Consider the following 18,103-nt stretch of genomic DNA (forward strand, 5'->3'; position numbering starts at 1 on the left):
TTTTTTTTTTTTTTTCATTTTTCCGGTTCGTTTTATCGTTTCCCCATTTTTCCACGGTCGAACGAAAGGGAAACGTAGATAGTTTGATCGATTTACAATTACGGAACGAATGGCATTCATCGAGCGAAACAGATCGACGATACGCGAGTACGTTAAACATTGATTAGGCGATTGAAGGTTAGATATACAGACAGAGGTGGAAATGAAAAAAGTAAGAAAGCAGTGTGAAACGAGAGTGAGTCAGTTAGAAAGAATTTTTTGGTTTGAAGCAGAGAAAGAAAGAAAAAAAAAAAAGTGACAAAGAAATATAGAGATAGATCGAATATAGTAGTACGTAATAATGAAGAGTTACGAAGAATTAGAGAGAAAGATAGAGAGAGAGAGAGAGAGAGAGAAAGAGAGAGAGAGAGAGAGACCAAGCACCATTGTCCGTTATAAATATCGACACCCAATTAAAAAGAAAAGATATTTTCCGTTACGAACCAATATTTGTGGCGTAGGAGGAGGCACACGGAGAGCCACGTGTGTGGATGGACCCCCAGCGCAAATCCGTGTTCGTGAAGGTAGCGGGTAGGTACACACAGAACAATGACGAACCAGAGCCGAACGTATAGCCGAGCGAGCGGGACCGGGAACAAACAAGAACAAAGATACGACTGCCATTAATATCACTGGACAAGATTAGTGTACGCTGATGGTATTCTTCAATGCGCAGGGCCGGGGGTTTTGTGATGATGAGGGTGGTAATGTGTGCGTGTGTGTGCGTGTGCGTGTGTGTAATACGTGTGCGTGTGTTGTGCATGATCGGTATTGGGGCTAAATGCGGAATTTCATGAGGTTCGTATATTAGGTAGGCGAATAGCAGGTAAAAACGAAGGAAGGGATGACGAGGTGGAGGAAAGATCGAGTCTGCGTGTCTTTAGGCTACTCAGGGGGGGAGGGGGTGGCAAATGCGATGGCAATGAGGCATGGAATAGGTGACAAAGAGGAGTATACGTGATAAGGAAACAGAGATTCATCGAGGGGCCGCCGATTGCCCATGGTGGCAGCTGCTCCGAGGGTCGTTCGTTCAACCCCCGGCCGCGAGAACGTTTTAAATGCGGCCGCTCGAAATTCTTTTCTCCTTTTCCGTATGATCGTACTGATCGTAGAGAGAAAGGTGGCTCGGGGCTCTGGTTTGTCATTGACCATAGGTAACGCGACGATCGAGGATCGTCGCCACCGGAAGTCGGGATTCTCTACGAATCTCGAGGCACGGTTATCGATGCGCGTGCACGTTCCTGCGCGGCCCTGAGCCGTGACTGAGTCGAGGTCTCCGCTGCATTCTCCGAAGCGATTTCTTTCTCACTCGTAACATTCCTTTCCTGTACGTTTCAATGGCTATATACGCGAAACAATCGAAGGTGAAACCGACGACGTTGCGGCGACGCGGACGGGACGCGACGGCACTGCGATGCGACGCGACGCAAGGCGACGCACGGCGACGCAAGACGACGAGGCGGGGAATGCAACGGAGAGGCCCGGCGCGAGTGGTCCGATGGAGAAAGCGAAAGGAAGAACCCGACGGCGGCGTGTTCGGCGAAGAAGCCGTGTGGGACGGGAAAGCTCCGGGACGCGATGGAGATGGCGCGAAAGAGCTTGCAGGGCGAAGAAGTAAGAGAGAAGTAACGGGCGAGAGACACGGTGTACAGAGCCGGCGCGCGCGGGTCCTCGGGGCTGGCGCGCATAACGGCGTATTCACGACGGTGCGACCCTCGGTGCTGTGGAGCGTGAACGCGTACCCATTGACTCGGGGACGGACACGAGGCACCTCGGGCGGCGAATATACGTGTCACGGGGTCTGGGGCTTACGTAGTACGGTGGGGTATGCGTGTATATGGGTCGGCCGGAAGCGCACGCAGGGCAACGAGGTGTAACGCGGCCAAACAGAACAGAAAAGAAAATGCAAAACGCACCGAGGTTGCATAATAACCGCGAAGGTTAACGAGCGGCACGACGTTACCCGCGTGCACCTTTCTCCGATACGTGAAAAATAACAGGGGCCGCTCTCTCTCAGCGTACAAAAAGAAATTTTATTCATATAAATAATTGTGATAAATTGTAAGAATAATATCAATATAATAATAATAATAATAACCATAATCATAATAATAATAATAATAATAATAATAATCATATCATCATCATCATCATCATCATCATCATCATAATAATCATCGTCATCGTCATCGTCATCTTCATAATCATAAACATTATCATACAGTAATTCATCATCATCATCATCATCATCATCATCATCACCATCATCATCGTCGTCATCGTCGTAATGCAATAGTAATAAAGATAATCGATCATAGACGATGAATTCGTTCGAAAATCCGATTAATAATAGCAATGAAAACGAGAAAACAAAGATACGACAAGCGTATACGTGCGTGAGTACTATTGAACGTACGCTATACCCGAAAGCCCGATAAAAAGAGAGGAAAAAAAAAAACAGTAATAATTAAAAAAAGGAAGAACAAGGAGAAACAACGATATTAGAGGTAAAAAAAGAGAGAAAAAAAAATGGTAGAGAACGGAGTATGTAGCATATTATGTGCGTGTGTGTACGTATTTATAAACTCCTATGTACTTATGTAATTACGTTCGTATCGATAAATTCAGATATAAAAGACTTTCTTATTTACATGAATACGTACGCACGCACGCGCGCTCTACGGCGTCTATTTTCGTTTGAACAGAATTTATATGTACATTCTACGTATAGGTGACGCTCTCTCTTCGTCAAGAATATTCTACGGTCGAAGCCGATCTTTCTGCCACGACTAATACGATTCCTGTCGTTTCCGGGGACCGAGAGGAAACGCGACGGCTATCACAATTCTCGTCTCGATATTCGCGCTCGCGAAGCAACGATCCGAATTAAGAGCCGAAACCTAACGGAAGGTAACCACGGGTGGATTTCTCCCGATAACGACGCTCGTCGAGAGGGCAATTTGAAGGGGGAAAAAAAAAAAAGAAAAAAAAAGAAAAAGAGAGAAAAAAATACAGAGACGAACAAAAATACAGGTGTACGTAAAGAAAGTGGAAAAACAAAGGAAGACACATACCGTACGAAAAGGGAGGAGAAAGAGAAGAAGCGGAAAACCCAAGCGAACACTGGACGAAACGTGTCTCGAACGCTCGAATAGAATAAATTAGAATTAATGCTAGATCGTAGCCGCGAACGATGCCACCGTTGAACCAATGGAAATCGGCCGTGCCGAACGTAACCGCTAATTTAGCAATCGACGTTGATTGTCTCGACGAAATTGTCCTCCGGAGCCGATAACGCGGTAACGTGCGACGCCGACGCGCGTCGGCCTCGTTATTTCCGGCATTGTTACGATTTCCGAAAATTTCCCGATGCACGCGTGAACCGGGGGGTCAGGGGGGAGGAACGGAAAAGCGTTTCGGTATTTCATTGCACCATTTCCCGCAACAACGGTATTAAGTAACTTTCCTTTGGCTGCACCTTAAGGTACCTCTACTACGCGCATTTCAGATCGTCACATTCGTCGCTCTGTTGTAAGAAGACAGGTAGGAATGGCGTGCGAACGAGGCGAAACGAGCGACCAGGCCGTTCGTTTGTCGTTTCGTTCGCCGTTTCTCGACCAGTTCCATTTTCTTCGCGTTTGAGTCTGGACGGGAAACAGGATGAAACAGGAGAAAGACGGAAACAGGATGACAGGAGACGGGCGACCGCGCGTCTAGTACCTCGTCAACGTTCTACACGTAGGATAAGCGATGAACATTACGATCATTAACTTACGTACATTAACTTAGTTTATTTTCACGTTTTGTACTGCGACTTTCCTCGTAATATCGTGCCAGGCGGTACCCACGCGACTACCTCCGACAACCACCCTTCGTAGACTAATAGTAATACAAAAATGAAAGGGAACGCGCTCGCCTTTTCCTCTTTCTTTCGCCATACGGAACGGTCAAATGAAAGATCGAAGCAAGGAAATGTTCGCTCGCGAACAACGAGTCCCTAAACGTTCCGAATCTTGCTCGACCCGGGCACCTACCTATTATCTTATGTACACTCGAATCAACGTATATATGTATATGTATGTATATATGTATATATATATCTCTCTTTTTTTTTTCGTTTTTTGTAACCTTAGTAGAAAAATTAAACTTTCCGCGTAATTCGTGCGCCTCGAGGTCTAGCTTCGTTTTCCGTGTTTTTTAATTTTAGCATTTTTCTTAACTTTTTTTTTTTTTCGTTTTATTTTCGGTTTTGTTCTTTTTTTTTCCTTTTTCCTAGATTCCAATGCTCATCCGCACGAAGGAAAATACGAGAAACTATTATAATAACGGTATATCGCCTACTATCACATGATCTTTCTTGAAGACGGGGCACACGCACACCCCTCGCCGGAAGGCGGTTGCTACGCCGCCTCGTGGAGGAATAAATGCCGGCTAATGATCCGCGGTATGCGCTAGAGAAGGTATGCAAAAACCGACAGCCTATCGTAAGTAAGTATCTCGAATAAAGGAAATAGGACGCGTTCGGTAATCCAACGGTACTGCCGTGAAGCCGATATTATAAATCCGACCAGTGCGTAAAGGAGATTCTTTAACGACTCGTCCACGACACGTGTGCGTGCGTGTGTACATCGAACGTTATCTCTCGAAGAACGTTAACTCTCGCTCTAACGGTGGTGCGTAACCGTGTTCGCCGCACACGCGAAACACCGGCACCGTTCTCGATCCCTATGTTCTCGAAATTCACTGGAAATTCTCGGAGAACGAATGGCGAGAGACTCAGAGGACCAAGAAATTCGTCGAAACTTTCCTGGACCCCCTGGTTCTCGTTTATCCCAATCGCGACGACTGTTGCTGTTGTTGCTGATCCTGGTGCTGTTGTTGTTGTTGTTGTTGCTGTTGTTGTTGTTGCTGTTGCTGAGAGCTAACTCTGTCCGAGTGTTCTCTCTGCTCTCTCTCCCGTTCGCGCATCTGTTCCATCTCCTTGCGTTGCTGCTCGTTCTTGCTGTGTTGCCGATGATAGATGCTCTTGTGGTTCCGCAGGCTGTTCAGGCTCGAGTAAACCCGCTTGCAGATGTTACAGATCGGTTCCTTGCTGGGCCTGGTGTGCACGTTCTGTATGTGCCGCCTCAACCGCGTTAGGGAGGTCAGGATTTTGTTGCAAGGCTCGCATCGAAACTCATCGGACGCGCCGCTGCCAGCCAACTGACCTGGCGGCAGAACCAGACACAGGGGTTACTTTTGGTTTTGTGCTCGAACGTCAGGTCGGACGTAGGTCGGACACGTTAACACGGAACGAGGAAACCCGTTCCCCTCCGGTCTAGAGTCCTCTCTCTAGTCAGACGTATCGCGTGTCCCGCGATCCTCGTCATGTTCTCACTCTTACACCACCATCTACCACCTTTTTTCCGAGCCGAGAGAGAGAGAGAATTCGTGCGCCCTTCTCGATTAGTCGCGCACATTGCACCACCGTCACCCGACCAAGCCGTGCTCAAACTGTCTTTTTTTTTATTTTTATTTTTATTTTGCGTTACTTTGGAACCACGTAATTACGCTTGCAGGTGCTACCACAGCATCTTCATCGTACGCACATTCTACTTATCGTCTTTTTACCTTTTTTTTTTTTTTTTTTTTTTTTTTTTTTTTTTCTTTTTTTTTTTTTTTTTTTTTTTTTTTTTACTGTGTTACACTATCTATAGATGGCGTGCGTGCTTTCCAGGGAAAGTACCTTCTGCCAGCGCGCCGTCTTACCATTGTCACCGTTTTCTAATTTCTTTTTTCTTTTTTTTTTTTCTTTTCGTTTCTTTTCGGACGCGTTACCTCCCGGCATAAACTCTTCGAGCTTAGCCGTTTTCGTCTCGTCTTCGAAACTCTACGAAACGATTAGAAGAACGGTCAAAAGATCCTTTTTTCCGGTTGCCGTTACACTGTATCGTCACGTACGACTGGAAATATTGGAACGAGATCGTTCGACACGGAGAATCGTTAACGCGTGTTAATCGTAATCGAGTTCGCTCGTAACGACGATGACAATGGCCACGACTAGATTGCAGAAGGCTCTTTTCCGGATCGGAAGGCAGCGTGAGCCGTACTGTTTTTCACGATTCATCGTTGTGCTCTTTTACATATTTTTTTTTTTTTTTTATTTTACTTTTACGTTTCTTACTTTGATTACTTTTATATATATATATATTTTTTTTTTTTTTTTTTTTTTTTTTTTTTTTAATTTTTTTTTTTTTTCATTTTAGCAAGCAATTCCAAGATTCCAGTGAACGATCGTGAGCGATGACGTTAGTGTTTTCAGAGCACCAGAGATGTAATCCATGTCGATGCGTATTATTTACAGCAAGACAGAGCAGAGTAGATCTTGTAGGTAATACGTGTGTGGATATATATATACAAGAGTGTGATATTTGATCTAACGGAATGATGCGATGAAGCGAACAGTCGATTGTATTTATATATATATATATGATTTGTCAAACGAAAACGCCTATCAGGGATCGAGTTCACTTTCGTTCGGTACTACGTGGCGCCCCGGGTTGGTATGTATTTTGTCAGTGAAACAACAAGTTTTCGTTCCATCGAATTCTCTTTTATTTTCTCAATTCATTTCTAACGACATTCAACGCTATACTAGAGCAACAGTTTTACGTTTCGCGTTTTGCCTTAGCGTTAACTACGGATTCCGCGAGCGTTCGATTATCGTCTTCACGGAGAATGACGATGCACCAGGTGACGACTCTGTTATTGTTATGTCAGCGAAGTACATAAAAAAAAAGAAAAAAAAAAAAAAAAAAAAAAAAAAAGAGAAACGAACGGTCGCGGTTGGAGCATGAGAAAGGCGCAGAGACGCGAGGGGTAGGACAGAGAATGATACGAGAAACGATATGGAAAAACGACGAGTTCGGAACCGTATCGGAACCGAAAAATTGTTTTTAAAGGCCCAGAACAGATAGATGGGTTATAGTCCAATCGACCGATAAATAGATTCGTCCTTGGTAAGCGCGTTTCGCGAGAGATACCGCCTCGCGTTTAGGCCGGGGGGGAAAAAAAGTATCGTACGTACTCTATCGGCGAAAATTCGAAGCGACGAGGATTTTCGTCGCTCGATCTCGGGCTCGATCGAGAGAAACGAGACTGTGCGGTACACGCGCGGCTTACGATACTACGTTCCATCGATGGGTAGCAGCGATAGTCGCCGCTAATCGACGGGAAAACGCAAGAAACTCGACTTTATCGTCGGCAACGCGGGGTAGGTAAACTACTACCCCCGGCTGGCTCTGACGGGGTAGATGAGGAAGAGCACAGTCGTACCGAAGGAGAGTGGTATCGATTTTGCCGCGGAAAGACACTCGTCGCTCGGAAAGCCATGAACTTGGCACGGAACTAGTCCAGATGGCGGAACATATTTAGTAGCAGGGTGCACGACACGTTGGCGCGTGTGAACGCGACTGGATCGACTAGAGCGAGGAAACGGGACGTTCGCGCGAACCTCGCAGGTATATAACTAACGCGTACGTGTCGACTCCGCGGCTCTCTTTGGCGTCTTAGCATCGAGGTAACTGGTTTTTACGATCAAAAGACTAGGATCGCGTTGTACGCGGCGGAAACGCGCAACCGAAACGAAACGAAACGAAACGATTCGATCCACGGCGATATGTACAAAATTAGCTAGGTAAACGACGGCTATGGTGGTCTCTTTGCTTTCTCATGCCGGGAAACGAGAGAGAGAAAGAGAGAGAGTAAGAGAGAGAAAGAGAGAGTGAGAGAGATAGAAAGAGAGAGGGAGAATCGATCGCGCACCAAAATGGCACGCGTTCTCTCGCGTTGGATAAGAGAGAGAAAGAGAGAGTGAGAGAGATAGAGATAGAAAGAGAGAGGGAGAATCGATCGCGCACCAAAATGGCACGCGTTCTCTCGCGTTGGTTCCTCTCCTTTGCCCGTCTCTTCGTACGTCTGGGGGGTGTTGTCTGTGGCTCTCGGGGCAAGACGGAACCTCCACGCAAATTCGGTCACTAAACCATGGATGCCGGTCAATACGTGACCTCGCACTGTTCCTCGTGTTCCTTTCGCTCTTTCCTCGCGTGGTACTGACTCTTGTGACTGACCAGACTGTTCCTCGACTTGTAACTCCTGCCGCACTGATCGCAGGACAGCGATTGCGGCACGTAAAAATGCGTGTCCGCCAGGTGCCTCTGAAGGGACCAGGCACGGGAGAAAGTCTTCTGGCAGAAGCTACAGTAAGTACCGCTGATCGAACGGCTCGAGTACTTGAGCTCTTGCTCGACATGCGTCCTGGAGGCGTCGCGAGTCTTCGACGCTGGCTGAACGTTTCCGTTCTGCGTTAGCCAGCGAAGATCAGCGAATGGAACGGTTTCGTTCAACGGTGTCGTCCTCGATTGCTGTTGCTGCTGGTGTTGCCTGTTGTTATTGTTGTTGCTACCGGTCTGCTGACGGGTGCGCGGACCGTTAGTAGAATTGTTGGTCGAGCCGCGATCCGACTGCAGATCGATTTGCTCGCTGAGCAGACAGGACTCGAGCTCGTCTATCTTGGGCGAGAGAGGTTCCGACTTGAGCTCGATCTGCATCTGATCGTTAATGTCGTCTAAGAGATCGATAATGGGCAGCTCCTGGTGCTGCTGGTGCCCCTGCATCATCTCGCACTGACTAGTTCCTGTACTTTGGCTCGATTGGCCGGTTTGCCGTTGATTGTCTCCGTTGGTAGCGGACTGCCAACCCCCGTCCTCCTCGGCGACCTCCCGGTCTGCAACCAAAGAGGAGGGGGCTGAGTCCATCGAGATGTCAACCGAGATGATCACGCCGATCAATTACCAGCGATTCACGAGCACAACGATCTCGTTGTTTCGCATAGAAAAACCGCTCGCGGATCGCGGCAGACTCGCGCTCGCGCGTGTCTTGGCACGCGCGCCTCGCAGGCGTAAGAAAAGAAGGAATCGAGTAAATCACGGCTCTCGTTTTCCGACTAAACGGGTACGGATGTCGTTAATCGTTGGCCCGGTTCAAAGGAGGTGGAAGAATCGCGGAGGTAAGAATCGGTGAGGAGAATCGCGAAGAAGACGGGGCGAGATGGACGCGGGAGAAAGAGCGAGAGAAATGGATCGGGGCGGGAAGGGGCTGGAGGGAGGGAAGAAGGAAGGTTGAAAGGTGGGCTAGGGGAGCTCAGGAAGGTAGGGCGAGTGTACATTCATCGTCTCATAAAAGCCAGTATAACGTCCGCGAGGATGAGATGTCGATACAACGAGAGAGCAGCGGTAGTAACAGGAGTAAGAGTAAGAGTAAGAGCAAGAGCAAGAGCAAGAGCAGGAACATAACGGCGATGCTTCTTCTTTGCGGGATTTTACCCAGCCGGTTACCCTAGCAACGCAACCCCCCACGTACGACGCTCCTTCCCCCGTTTTTCCGTGGTACTGGGAAGGGGATATATACCTAGGATGCGTATTATTCTTAATAACCCCCGTATGCCGTTGCGCTGTATTATGACTGATGTTGACTCTAAGCGCGGAGAGCCACGGCGATCGATAGCTCGCTACCACCGCGACTATGAAACGGGGAAAGAGAGAGAAAGAGAGAGAGAGAGAGATAGCGGGAGAGAGAAGGAAGGAAAGAGAAAGAGAGAGAGCGAGAAAGTACATCGCGACTAAGGGAGGGCCAAGGGGTTGTAAAGAGGAGAGAGAAAGAGAGAGAGAGAGAGAAAGAGGGAAAAGTGGAGGAGGATAGGGCCGAGGAGATCGGCGGGGAGAGAAAAATCTAAGTAGCTTCCGGATTGGTTACGCGAGTCTTACGAACTTTTGAAAGAGTTACGTGGACAGTGGTGGGGACGAAGACGGGGGTTGCGAAGCAAGGAGGACGCCAGGAAGAACTACCCTCTCCTCCTCGTCGACCGCGGCCCTTTTTCCATCCGATGCGGTTGCGCGTTTCGCGAAATCAGTGCGATCAAACGATACGAGTCTCCTTCTCGGTTATTGGATCGTACTTAGTCACGGAGAAACGGATCCGTTTCTACGCGGATGAGAACGAGCGAGGGCGAAGCGTGGCGCACCCCTCGACCGAAAAAATGGTAAAACGCTTTTCTCGAAACCAGCGTGCGAGAACTCGGTCGAGCGAACGCGCCACGAGGCACCTATTTTTCCTTTCCCCTTTTTCTTTCTCCTTTTTCTCGATGCGTCGAATTGCACGGAACGTTAATCAAACTCGCCAACGATAAGAGAAGAGAGAAAGAGAGAGAGAGAGAGAGAGAGAGAGAGAGAGAGAGAGAGAGAGAAGCGCGAACGCACCGAGCGAATTTCTTTGCGAGAGACGTGGTCGCACGCTACCGAAGACTAGCGGCGGAGCTCGAAACTAAAGTGTCTCAATGAATTAAGCACCGCAACCAAGTAGACCTTCACCTTGTCTCGAACCGTGTTACGCCTCTCCTCGGATCTCTCGGAGATCGCGCGATTCGTCGCGATACGCGTAAACGAGTTTCGCTAAATTTCCAATTCACCTCGCGAAAATACTCTCGGGTGAAAATTCGTCGGCGACCCGTCGTCGATCGTAACCGGTTCTTCGCCTCTCTTACGTAACTCGCTGCGCGAATTCCCAAAAAGTCGATCTCGAATCGATCGAAAAAACGAGAGAGAGGGAGGTAAGGAAGGTGGGAGGTAGGGAGGGAGAACGAAAAAGAGAGAGAGAGAGAGAGAGAGAGAGAGGTTGGAGATGCGCTCGAAAGAGCGGAGACGCGGAGAAATTTGTCGGAAGAAGCGTATCGGTCGTTTTGGAAAGTGTTGCAAAAAAAGATCCAGCCATGACAGCAAACGATATAGAGCGAAAGTGTAAACGCCCCTCTCTCTCTCTCTCTCTCTCTCTTTCTCTCTCCGTGGCTCTCCTGCCCCTCCCTGACCCGTTCCTAGCCCCCCATCTTTTCTCGCTCTCTCGTTCTACGTCGTGCACCCGTCTCCGTCACACCCGCGCTCACTGTTGCGCAGTTTTCGAGGTCACCTCAAGTTCATCATCGATAATAGCACAAGGCGAAAACAAGCAGCTAGACCTGGGCGTCCCCGATAAGTACATACTACAGATAAAAAATTCCATCGGATTTGGTTCAGAACGAACTTTCGTTTGGCCTTGGGAGGCGCCGCGTACGCAGCCGAAAGTAAATTGCCAACGCGGATCGTTGGCTACCGAAACGAACGACGAGAGGCAGAGAGGGACGGAGACGGCTGAAGGAAGAGAGAGGAGCGAGAGAGAAGGAGCGAGATGAGTAAGTATCGAGTAAATAGACGTATGCAAGGAGGACTCGCGGACGTCACGTAAGCAAGAGGCAGACTTTTGCACACCATCGGAATCGACAACGTCGACAGATGGCAGCATGAATTCCGTGTTTCGCAAACAGGCCATTAGCAAACGTTACGTAACCCAAAATTTCTTTCCTTCGCTGCTGCTGCTGCTGCTGCTGCTGCTACTACTACTAGTTTTTCGAGTGGTTCCAACGCCAAACGCCTTAACCCGTTTCCCTTCCCCCGTTCCTGCACCCTTTCCTTCGTCGTGCCACGCTACGTAAGATCTTTTCCCTACGAGGAACGCTCGTTTAACCGAGGACAGGGAACAAGAAGGAGAAAACAAAGGTGGAGAAGAAGGAGAGAAAAAGTAGAGAAGAACGAAGAGGAAAAGTCCCACCGATGGAATCCCGTTGCACCGCGGAACCCGCGACGTGGACCGCGACTTTCGTGCGAAAGAATTCGGTCGGCCATTACGAAAAAGGAAGAAGAAAGAGAGAAAAACGAAAGGAAAAACGGGGAAGAAGAAGAAGCAGAAGAAGAATAAGAAGAATAAGAAGAAGAAGAAGAAGGAGAAGAATACGTCGTGGCGGCGCGAGGTATGTCCGGCACTGGGAACGTCCCGTGAAAAGAAGCAGAAGAAGAATAAGAAGAAGAAGAAGAAGGAGAAGAAGGAGAAGAATACGTCGTGGCGGCGCGAGGTATGTCCGGCACTGGGAACGTCCCGTGAAATAAATATTTGCTCGATGCGCTGCAACGCGCCCTCTGATACAAAGAGACAGAGAAAGAGGATAAAGTGCTCGACTCCAGAGCTCGGCACCCGCTATTTTTATGCGGCCGGGTTTTACAACAGGTTACCGCGGATGCAGGCGTTCGCGGAAAAGAGCAGAAAACGAGAGGAAATAAAGGAAGAAAAAAGAAGAAACGGGGGAGAAGTCGGGGGCGGGAGAAAGGAAGGGAGGAAGAGAAAAGGGAATCGCGACGGTGGCGGGACCGTGGCGGCAGCAGTCCCGCTACCAACGCCGCTGCGTATCGGCTTTTTAAACAATTTTAGTGGCGAGCGGGAAACGGGCTAAGAATATCTAGGCCCGGGGAAAAAAATTTCTCCTCTCTTTGCGATAATGACATCGAAACCGGCGAGAAACGCGGGCATAGACGCGCGCGGAGAGAAAGGCGCGGAATGAATAGATTTAAAATTAGACCGCGATAAACGCATCTTTCTCCGAGTGTCGGCTCTATGCAAAACTTCTCTCGGTGGGCACACGCGCTTAATAAACCAAGCTCGGCCGAAGACGTACACGGCGACGCGCGAAATATCGCCACGGAGACGACGATCGCGCGTCGTCGGACGTCGCGCGTGATGGCCACGCGTTTCTCACGGAAACAAAACGAAGGAAAGGAAAGAAATAACGGGAGAGGATCGGTAAAAACGCGCGTCGATCGACGAAACGATTATTTCAATTTCAAATGGTACGCGCGAAATTCATCGTTTCGGTAAAAAACAGACAGAGTGCGAAAGGTTAACACGATCGATCGTATAATTTCCATTGTTTCGCGCGATTTCCTCTCGTCGATCTATAAAACCGTGCATTCCTAACGACCGCGGGGAGAGTTTGATGTAGCCAAACGACGATGACGAAGACATTGACGACGACGACGACGACGAGGACGAGGACGTATAGCGCGGTAGAAAGTTCGAGCAAATTCGTTTGTAAATTTTTTCCTCCAGCCGACGAATCTGCCTAGAAACACGCGGACTGCCATATGCTCGCAGCCGGCTCTGCCGGAATAAAAAGATGTTAACCGAGCGGAGTAGAGAAGAGAGCGAAGGAACAAAGAAACTCGCGCTCTCGTCTAAGGCTGATCGCGCGACAAGTGGTCGTACGTTGTACTTTCTATCTGGCAAGATTGTTTTTTACGTAACCAGCCATTACGAATTAAAGACGATTAAAGAACGGCCCGACCGGGCGCGCTATTCGCTGACAAGAATAAAATTTCACTTTATCGCCGTGCCGAATAGATAACGCGCGCTTTCCAAATTGATCTACGAAACTTCTAGATCTTGCTCTCCCTCTCTCTCTCTCTCTCTCTTTCACTCCCGCTCCCAACCCCACCCCGCCCATCTGGCCCGGTACATCTGGTAAAAATCGCCACTATTAATCACTATCGCTATTATCGCGATGAATCGTTTAATACTCGAAACCGGCTCGTCGGTGCTCGATATCTCGCGTATAATATAACACGCGTACGCGGTCGTGTTCGGCGCAGAGCAACGCTAGAAAATCGAAAGCTCGGCGTGGCTCGTGCATTTAATTTTAACGCCAACTCGAGAACCGTTCGTCGTTAACAAACGAAAACGGAGTAGGCGGAAAGTTTCGCGGGACCGACGACCCTGCACAGCGGACTATCTCTCCGGCCTGTTCGACGGCTGAAACCTTGCCAAAATCACGTCGTTGCAGTTTACTCGGTCGATCCAGAAGAAAAAAAAAAAAAAAAAAAAAGGAGAAAAAAAAACGAAAAGGAAAAAAAAAAAAAAAATTGTTCATCGCGAGCGGGTGCGCGCGCGCGGCCGCGATAGATACGGCACCGAACGACAAGCCTTAGCCGAGATAAAAATGCGAAAAAACAAACGGGCATTCGGCGCGTACACATCGCTGCAAATGACCGATTAGAGAGGTGTGTGCGTGCCTCGGATAGGATTTTTCGACCAACAAATTTTCGCGGTCAAAGAATGATGCGCGCGCACGCGCGCGGTATCGTTTTTAACTGCCGGCCCAAACAACCCGTCTATTTTTGCCGAGAAACGCCGTAACGTCCTCTGCTCCGTTCACTGCGTTTTGTTGTCTCGCGAATGAAGGAAACCGAGATGCAAGGAGAAAGAGAGCGTTTGTACGCGTGTATGAGTAAGGGAGAAAGAGAGAGAGAGAGAGAGAGGTGGGGGGAGGAGTTTTGAAAAAGAAAAAGAGCGAGCGATGTTGGCGCGGAGAGAAAATACAGCGCGTTAGGCTGCGGGTCGAACACAGCTTCGCGAACCAGCCACGTATAATTTAATGTGTCTAATGATTCGCAGTGCGCCGCAAGAACGTGAGTGGCGTACCAAGGTCGTCGTATTTTTAGTTAGGCCAATGTTTAGTTGGCCACGTTCGTCGGAGATAGAGGGACCTTGAATTTTGCGGATAACATCTGCGCTCTTATCGACGGCCCCTGATAACTTTTTCAGTACTAACCTAGTATAAGCCAGCCGTTCAAATATTAATCGAGAAGACGGCGAAACCGCACCTGAATTTACTTAACGACACTGTGTGTTAGGACGCATTTATTTAAAGACCTTTCCCTGGCGACCGCGGGACCAAAAAAACAACGTAATCCATGATCGGCGCAATTTCTTTTCCCTTCCTTCTTTCTTCTTTCGCTTTCTTCTTTCCGTTCTTCCTTCCTTACGTGTTACGCGATTCGCGAAACTTTCGCGCAAAAGTTTAGGCGAGTCGACGGCGCGTCAGACGACGCACGACGAACGCGCGTTCGTCGTTCGTTTGCTCCCTATGGCGAAGAAACGAGGAAAAAAGGACCGTGTCTCGCACACACGTCTTCGACCGGTCTAACAGAACACGCGTATCTCGACATGGAAACGAGAACACCTCGTATTCCCTCGGCAAAAGTCGCAACGTTAAAACGTTTACCGTTATTAAGCGAGTTTACCGTTAACCCCCGCCCCCCAGCGTGCGCGTCGCACGACCCCCGAATATGCATGGCACACGAGCGTGACGCGTACACCGTGGAAAGAGAGCGAATTCCTCGTTTGGGCGAGTGAGAGAAAAAATAAAAAAAAAAAAAAAAAGAAGAAAATGCCAATAAGTCGGAAGATATACCGTAATAACGTTACCATATGGTACACGCACGTCAGGGTCAAATGTCGCTCGAATAACATAAAAGAGAGTGATAAACTTGGACGACCTATCACATCCTCTTTCGTAATTGGAAACGAGCAAGCTGCAAAGTGTCTCGTGACGAAATGTTTCACGATTATAATTACGTACACTTACGGTGTAATTGTAAGCCTTTAAATTGCTACATACGATAATGTCTTGTAAAATATATATATATGTATATATATGGTAAAAGAAAAGTATATAAATACGTCGATCGATATGTGCGCCAATACGTATGCACGTATACGCGATACGTATGTAGAAAGTTATAAATATATATATGTATATTCGTAAATATAAAATTATAAGCAATGTCATAATGCTTTCGTATCGGTGATATCGCGGCAGCGGCGTGTATTCCGTTACCAAACGTTAATGGGACGACAACACTGATACAAAACTTAACGATGAATTGGACAATACGAGCACGGCACGCATAAATAGAGCGAAAGATCAATCGTCGATAAACCGACACTTGACGCGACTCGCGAAACTCAAAGCGTTAATAAATCGGTGATACTTTGGCCAACTTCTTTTCAGAATTGATCAGGTGTACACAAAGAGAACAGTCTGTCGCTGCATCGTTACTCGTCAACTTCTTCTGTGCTATTTATTTTTGTTTCTTATTTTCATATTTTTCTTCCAAATTTCCCGTTTTACTCTTTCGCGTTTTACTTTTTTGTTCTTCTCGAATTTTAGGGGGATTTTTTCGTTCTTTTCGCTTTTATTTTTTTCTTTCTTTTTTTTTTCTTTTCATTTTTGAAACACGCTAGATATCGCGCGGCGAATACTTTGTACAGCGATGCCAAAACAGTGATGGTTTCTTTCGGTAGCTTTGTGCCAATTAGAATGATCGCAACGAATTCGACGACACGAGAGAACGAATGTATCTGCTGTTCTTTGCCCGTAATCATCCACGGAGAACGTCTCCGCTCTATAAAACGTATCGATCGCGTGCAATTCCACGACGCATTTTCGTTTCAACCTGCGGATACAGGGGAAGCAGCGTCGCGACGCGACTTAAACGGATCCGAATACGGACGCGATAATAAACGCGACGGTGGGAAACAGAATCGTCCCGTGGCTGTTAAACATTCGGGAAAGTTGAAAAAAAAAAAAAAAAAAGGTGGGCGAGAAATATGGCGATAAACGTTAACGCGAAAAAGGAAGGACGATAGGTCAGCAGATAAATCCCTTCTAACGTCGCGAATTCGTTGATAATCGCGGAAACGTTATGACGTCATGAAATGCAAATGCAAGGCGATTCGGTAAATGGTATCATTTAAGTAATGATGATATCGATGATTTTTGTAACGCATGCCAATTAGAAGAAGTTTTAATCGTCCAAGCAGACAGTAGTGCTCTTTCACCGCAACCAAATAAAAAATATATGTATATGTATATAGATATATATATATGTATATTCATTCTTATAATTCGTGATTTGTTAGTGTTCGATATAACTGCACAAGTCTTTTAGTTACTTTTTATTAGAGCGAACCGCTACACCGCAGACAATTGCGGCCACGATGTATCGACTGTCGATAGAAAATAATGGAACAGCATAGAAGTGCCCTTTGAAAAATCAAAAGAAATCGAAGGTCCGAGTCCAGCCGGACAAATGGATCGTACGTGATTAATTCGCGAAAAATGATCGCGCGTGGTCGTACGAGTTAAAACGGCAAACGAATAAAATATGTATACGTGTATGTACATCTGACGTGCACGTCTCTTCGAGAAGTCCCCCCGCGATCGACGATTCTGATGATTTTTACAGGGCAAAGAGCTAATAGTAAACTTTCTTACCTTGCGAAGTTCCTGCCAAGTCCGGTGGTTGCAACCCATGGCCCAATCCTGGAAATTTCACTATCGTCACACGTAGCAACGAACGTCCTCCCACGAGGAACGATCGAACGGCGGCCTGTACGCAGCATCGCAATTAACGGAGACCCCTCTACGATCGTTTTTCGACTAGACCCCGTGACAACGAGGACGCGGCGACGATGGTGGAAAAGTATAAAACGTCCTTGTCCCCCGATACGATGAATTCTACCCGCGTTTCGAATGCAAGAACCAAACGCGCGCGCGCGAGACAGAGAGAGAGAGAGATAGAGAGAGAAAGGACGACGCGGAGAAGAAGAGAGAAAAAGAAAAACAAGACGAAAGCGAGTGTCGAAGAGAGATAGAGAGAAAGGACGACGCGGAGAAGAAGAGAGAAAAAGAAAAACAAGACGAAAGCGAGTGTCGAGAAAGAGAAAGCAACCGATGCACCGATACAGACGACGAAAATTGGTCGATGCGTACAGGCCTAGCGGAAACGTAATTTATCTACGTACCTGACAATGGTGTTGGCTCCGTGGCTAGCGCCGCCATACTGAAATTAAAGCCTCCAGGCGTGGGCGGGAAGAGTTTCGTTTCGGACAAAAAATTCGATGTGGACGTGTGTTCGGATTCGGCCTCGTGCTCGTTACTGCTGGCCGATGCGGGTGGTCGGTCCGACGCCGCAGCACCAGAGTCCGACGAATCTTCGTTGTTGCCCCCGTTACCACTGTTACCACCTGTCAGCTCCAATGGCTCGCATTTGATCTTGTCTTCCAGGGGGCTGTTCTCCTCGTGCACGCCGTTCCCCTCGACCTTGCTCGACAGATGGTTGTTCTTCACCATAGAGAAATCCGTGGGCGTAGCGTCGTTGTTGTTGAGCGGTGGCGACGGCACCCTCGGCTTCTTCGCCGACTCATCGTGAGGATCCGGCGTTCGTCTCTCGTTCCTGCGTATCTGCGCTCTGCGTAGCAATTGCTGCACGGTCGTCGGTGTCGGGGTTACTGGCGTGGGTGGAGAACCACCCCGGGGAAAACTCCC

The 18,103-nt window shown here is 48.0% G+C and overlaps 2 protein-coding genes across 2 annotated transcripts in view; both read right to left on the minus strand.

The window, feature by feature from the left end:
* Positions 1-4,866: 4,866 nt before the first annotated feature.
* On the minus strand, positions 4,867-5,866 carry br (broad-complex core protein). The gene is made up of 2 exons (XM_017911011.1): positions 5,788-5,866; positions 4,867-5,246 (listed from the first exon to the last, which is right to left on the minus strand). The coding sequence occupies exons 1-2, from the start codon at positions 5,864-5,866 to the stop codon at positions 4,867-4,869; spliced, it is 459 nt and encodes a 152-aa protein (XP_017766500.1).
* A 2,206-nt stretch (positions 5,867-8,072) lies between these two features.
* The window catches only part of LOC108555426 (broad-complex core protein isoforms 1/2/3/4/5), a 13,670-nt gene continuing 3,639 nt past the window's right edge, over positions 8,073-18,103 (minus strand). The window contains exons 4-6 of the mRNA XM_017911054.1: positions 17,581-18,098; positions 17,051-17,110; positions 8,073-8,803 (exon numbers count right to left, since the gene is read on the minus strand). Of these exons, the coding sequence (XP_017766543.1) occupies positions 8,073-8,803; positions 17,051-17,110; positions 17,581-18,098 (1,309 nt within the window). The remainder of the gene's footprint in view (positions 8,804-17,050; positions 17,111-17,580; positions 18,099-18,103) is intronic.

This window comes from Eufriesea mexicana, unplaced genomic scaffold (assembly GCF_001483705.2).
Source record: "Eufriesea mexicana isolate 0111107269 unplaced genomic scaffold, ASM148370v2 scaffold124, whole genome shotgun sequence".
Lineage (NCBI taxonomy): Eukaryota > Metazoa > Arthropoda > Insecta > Hymenoptera > Apidae > Eufriesea > Eufriesea mexicana.

Coding starts and splice junctions, on each gene's coding strand:
- br (XM_017911011.1), bottom strand. CDS start 5,866: ATGCCGGGAGGTAACGCGTCCGAAAAGAAACGAAAAGAAAAAAAAAAA. Junction 5,247..5,787: donor ATTAGAAAACGGTGACAATG/GTAAGACGGCGC, acceptor TTCTGCCGCCAG/GTCAGTTGGCTGGCAGCGGC.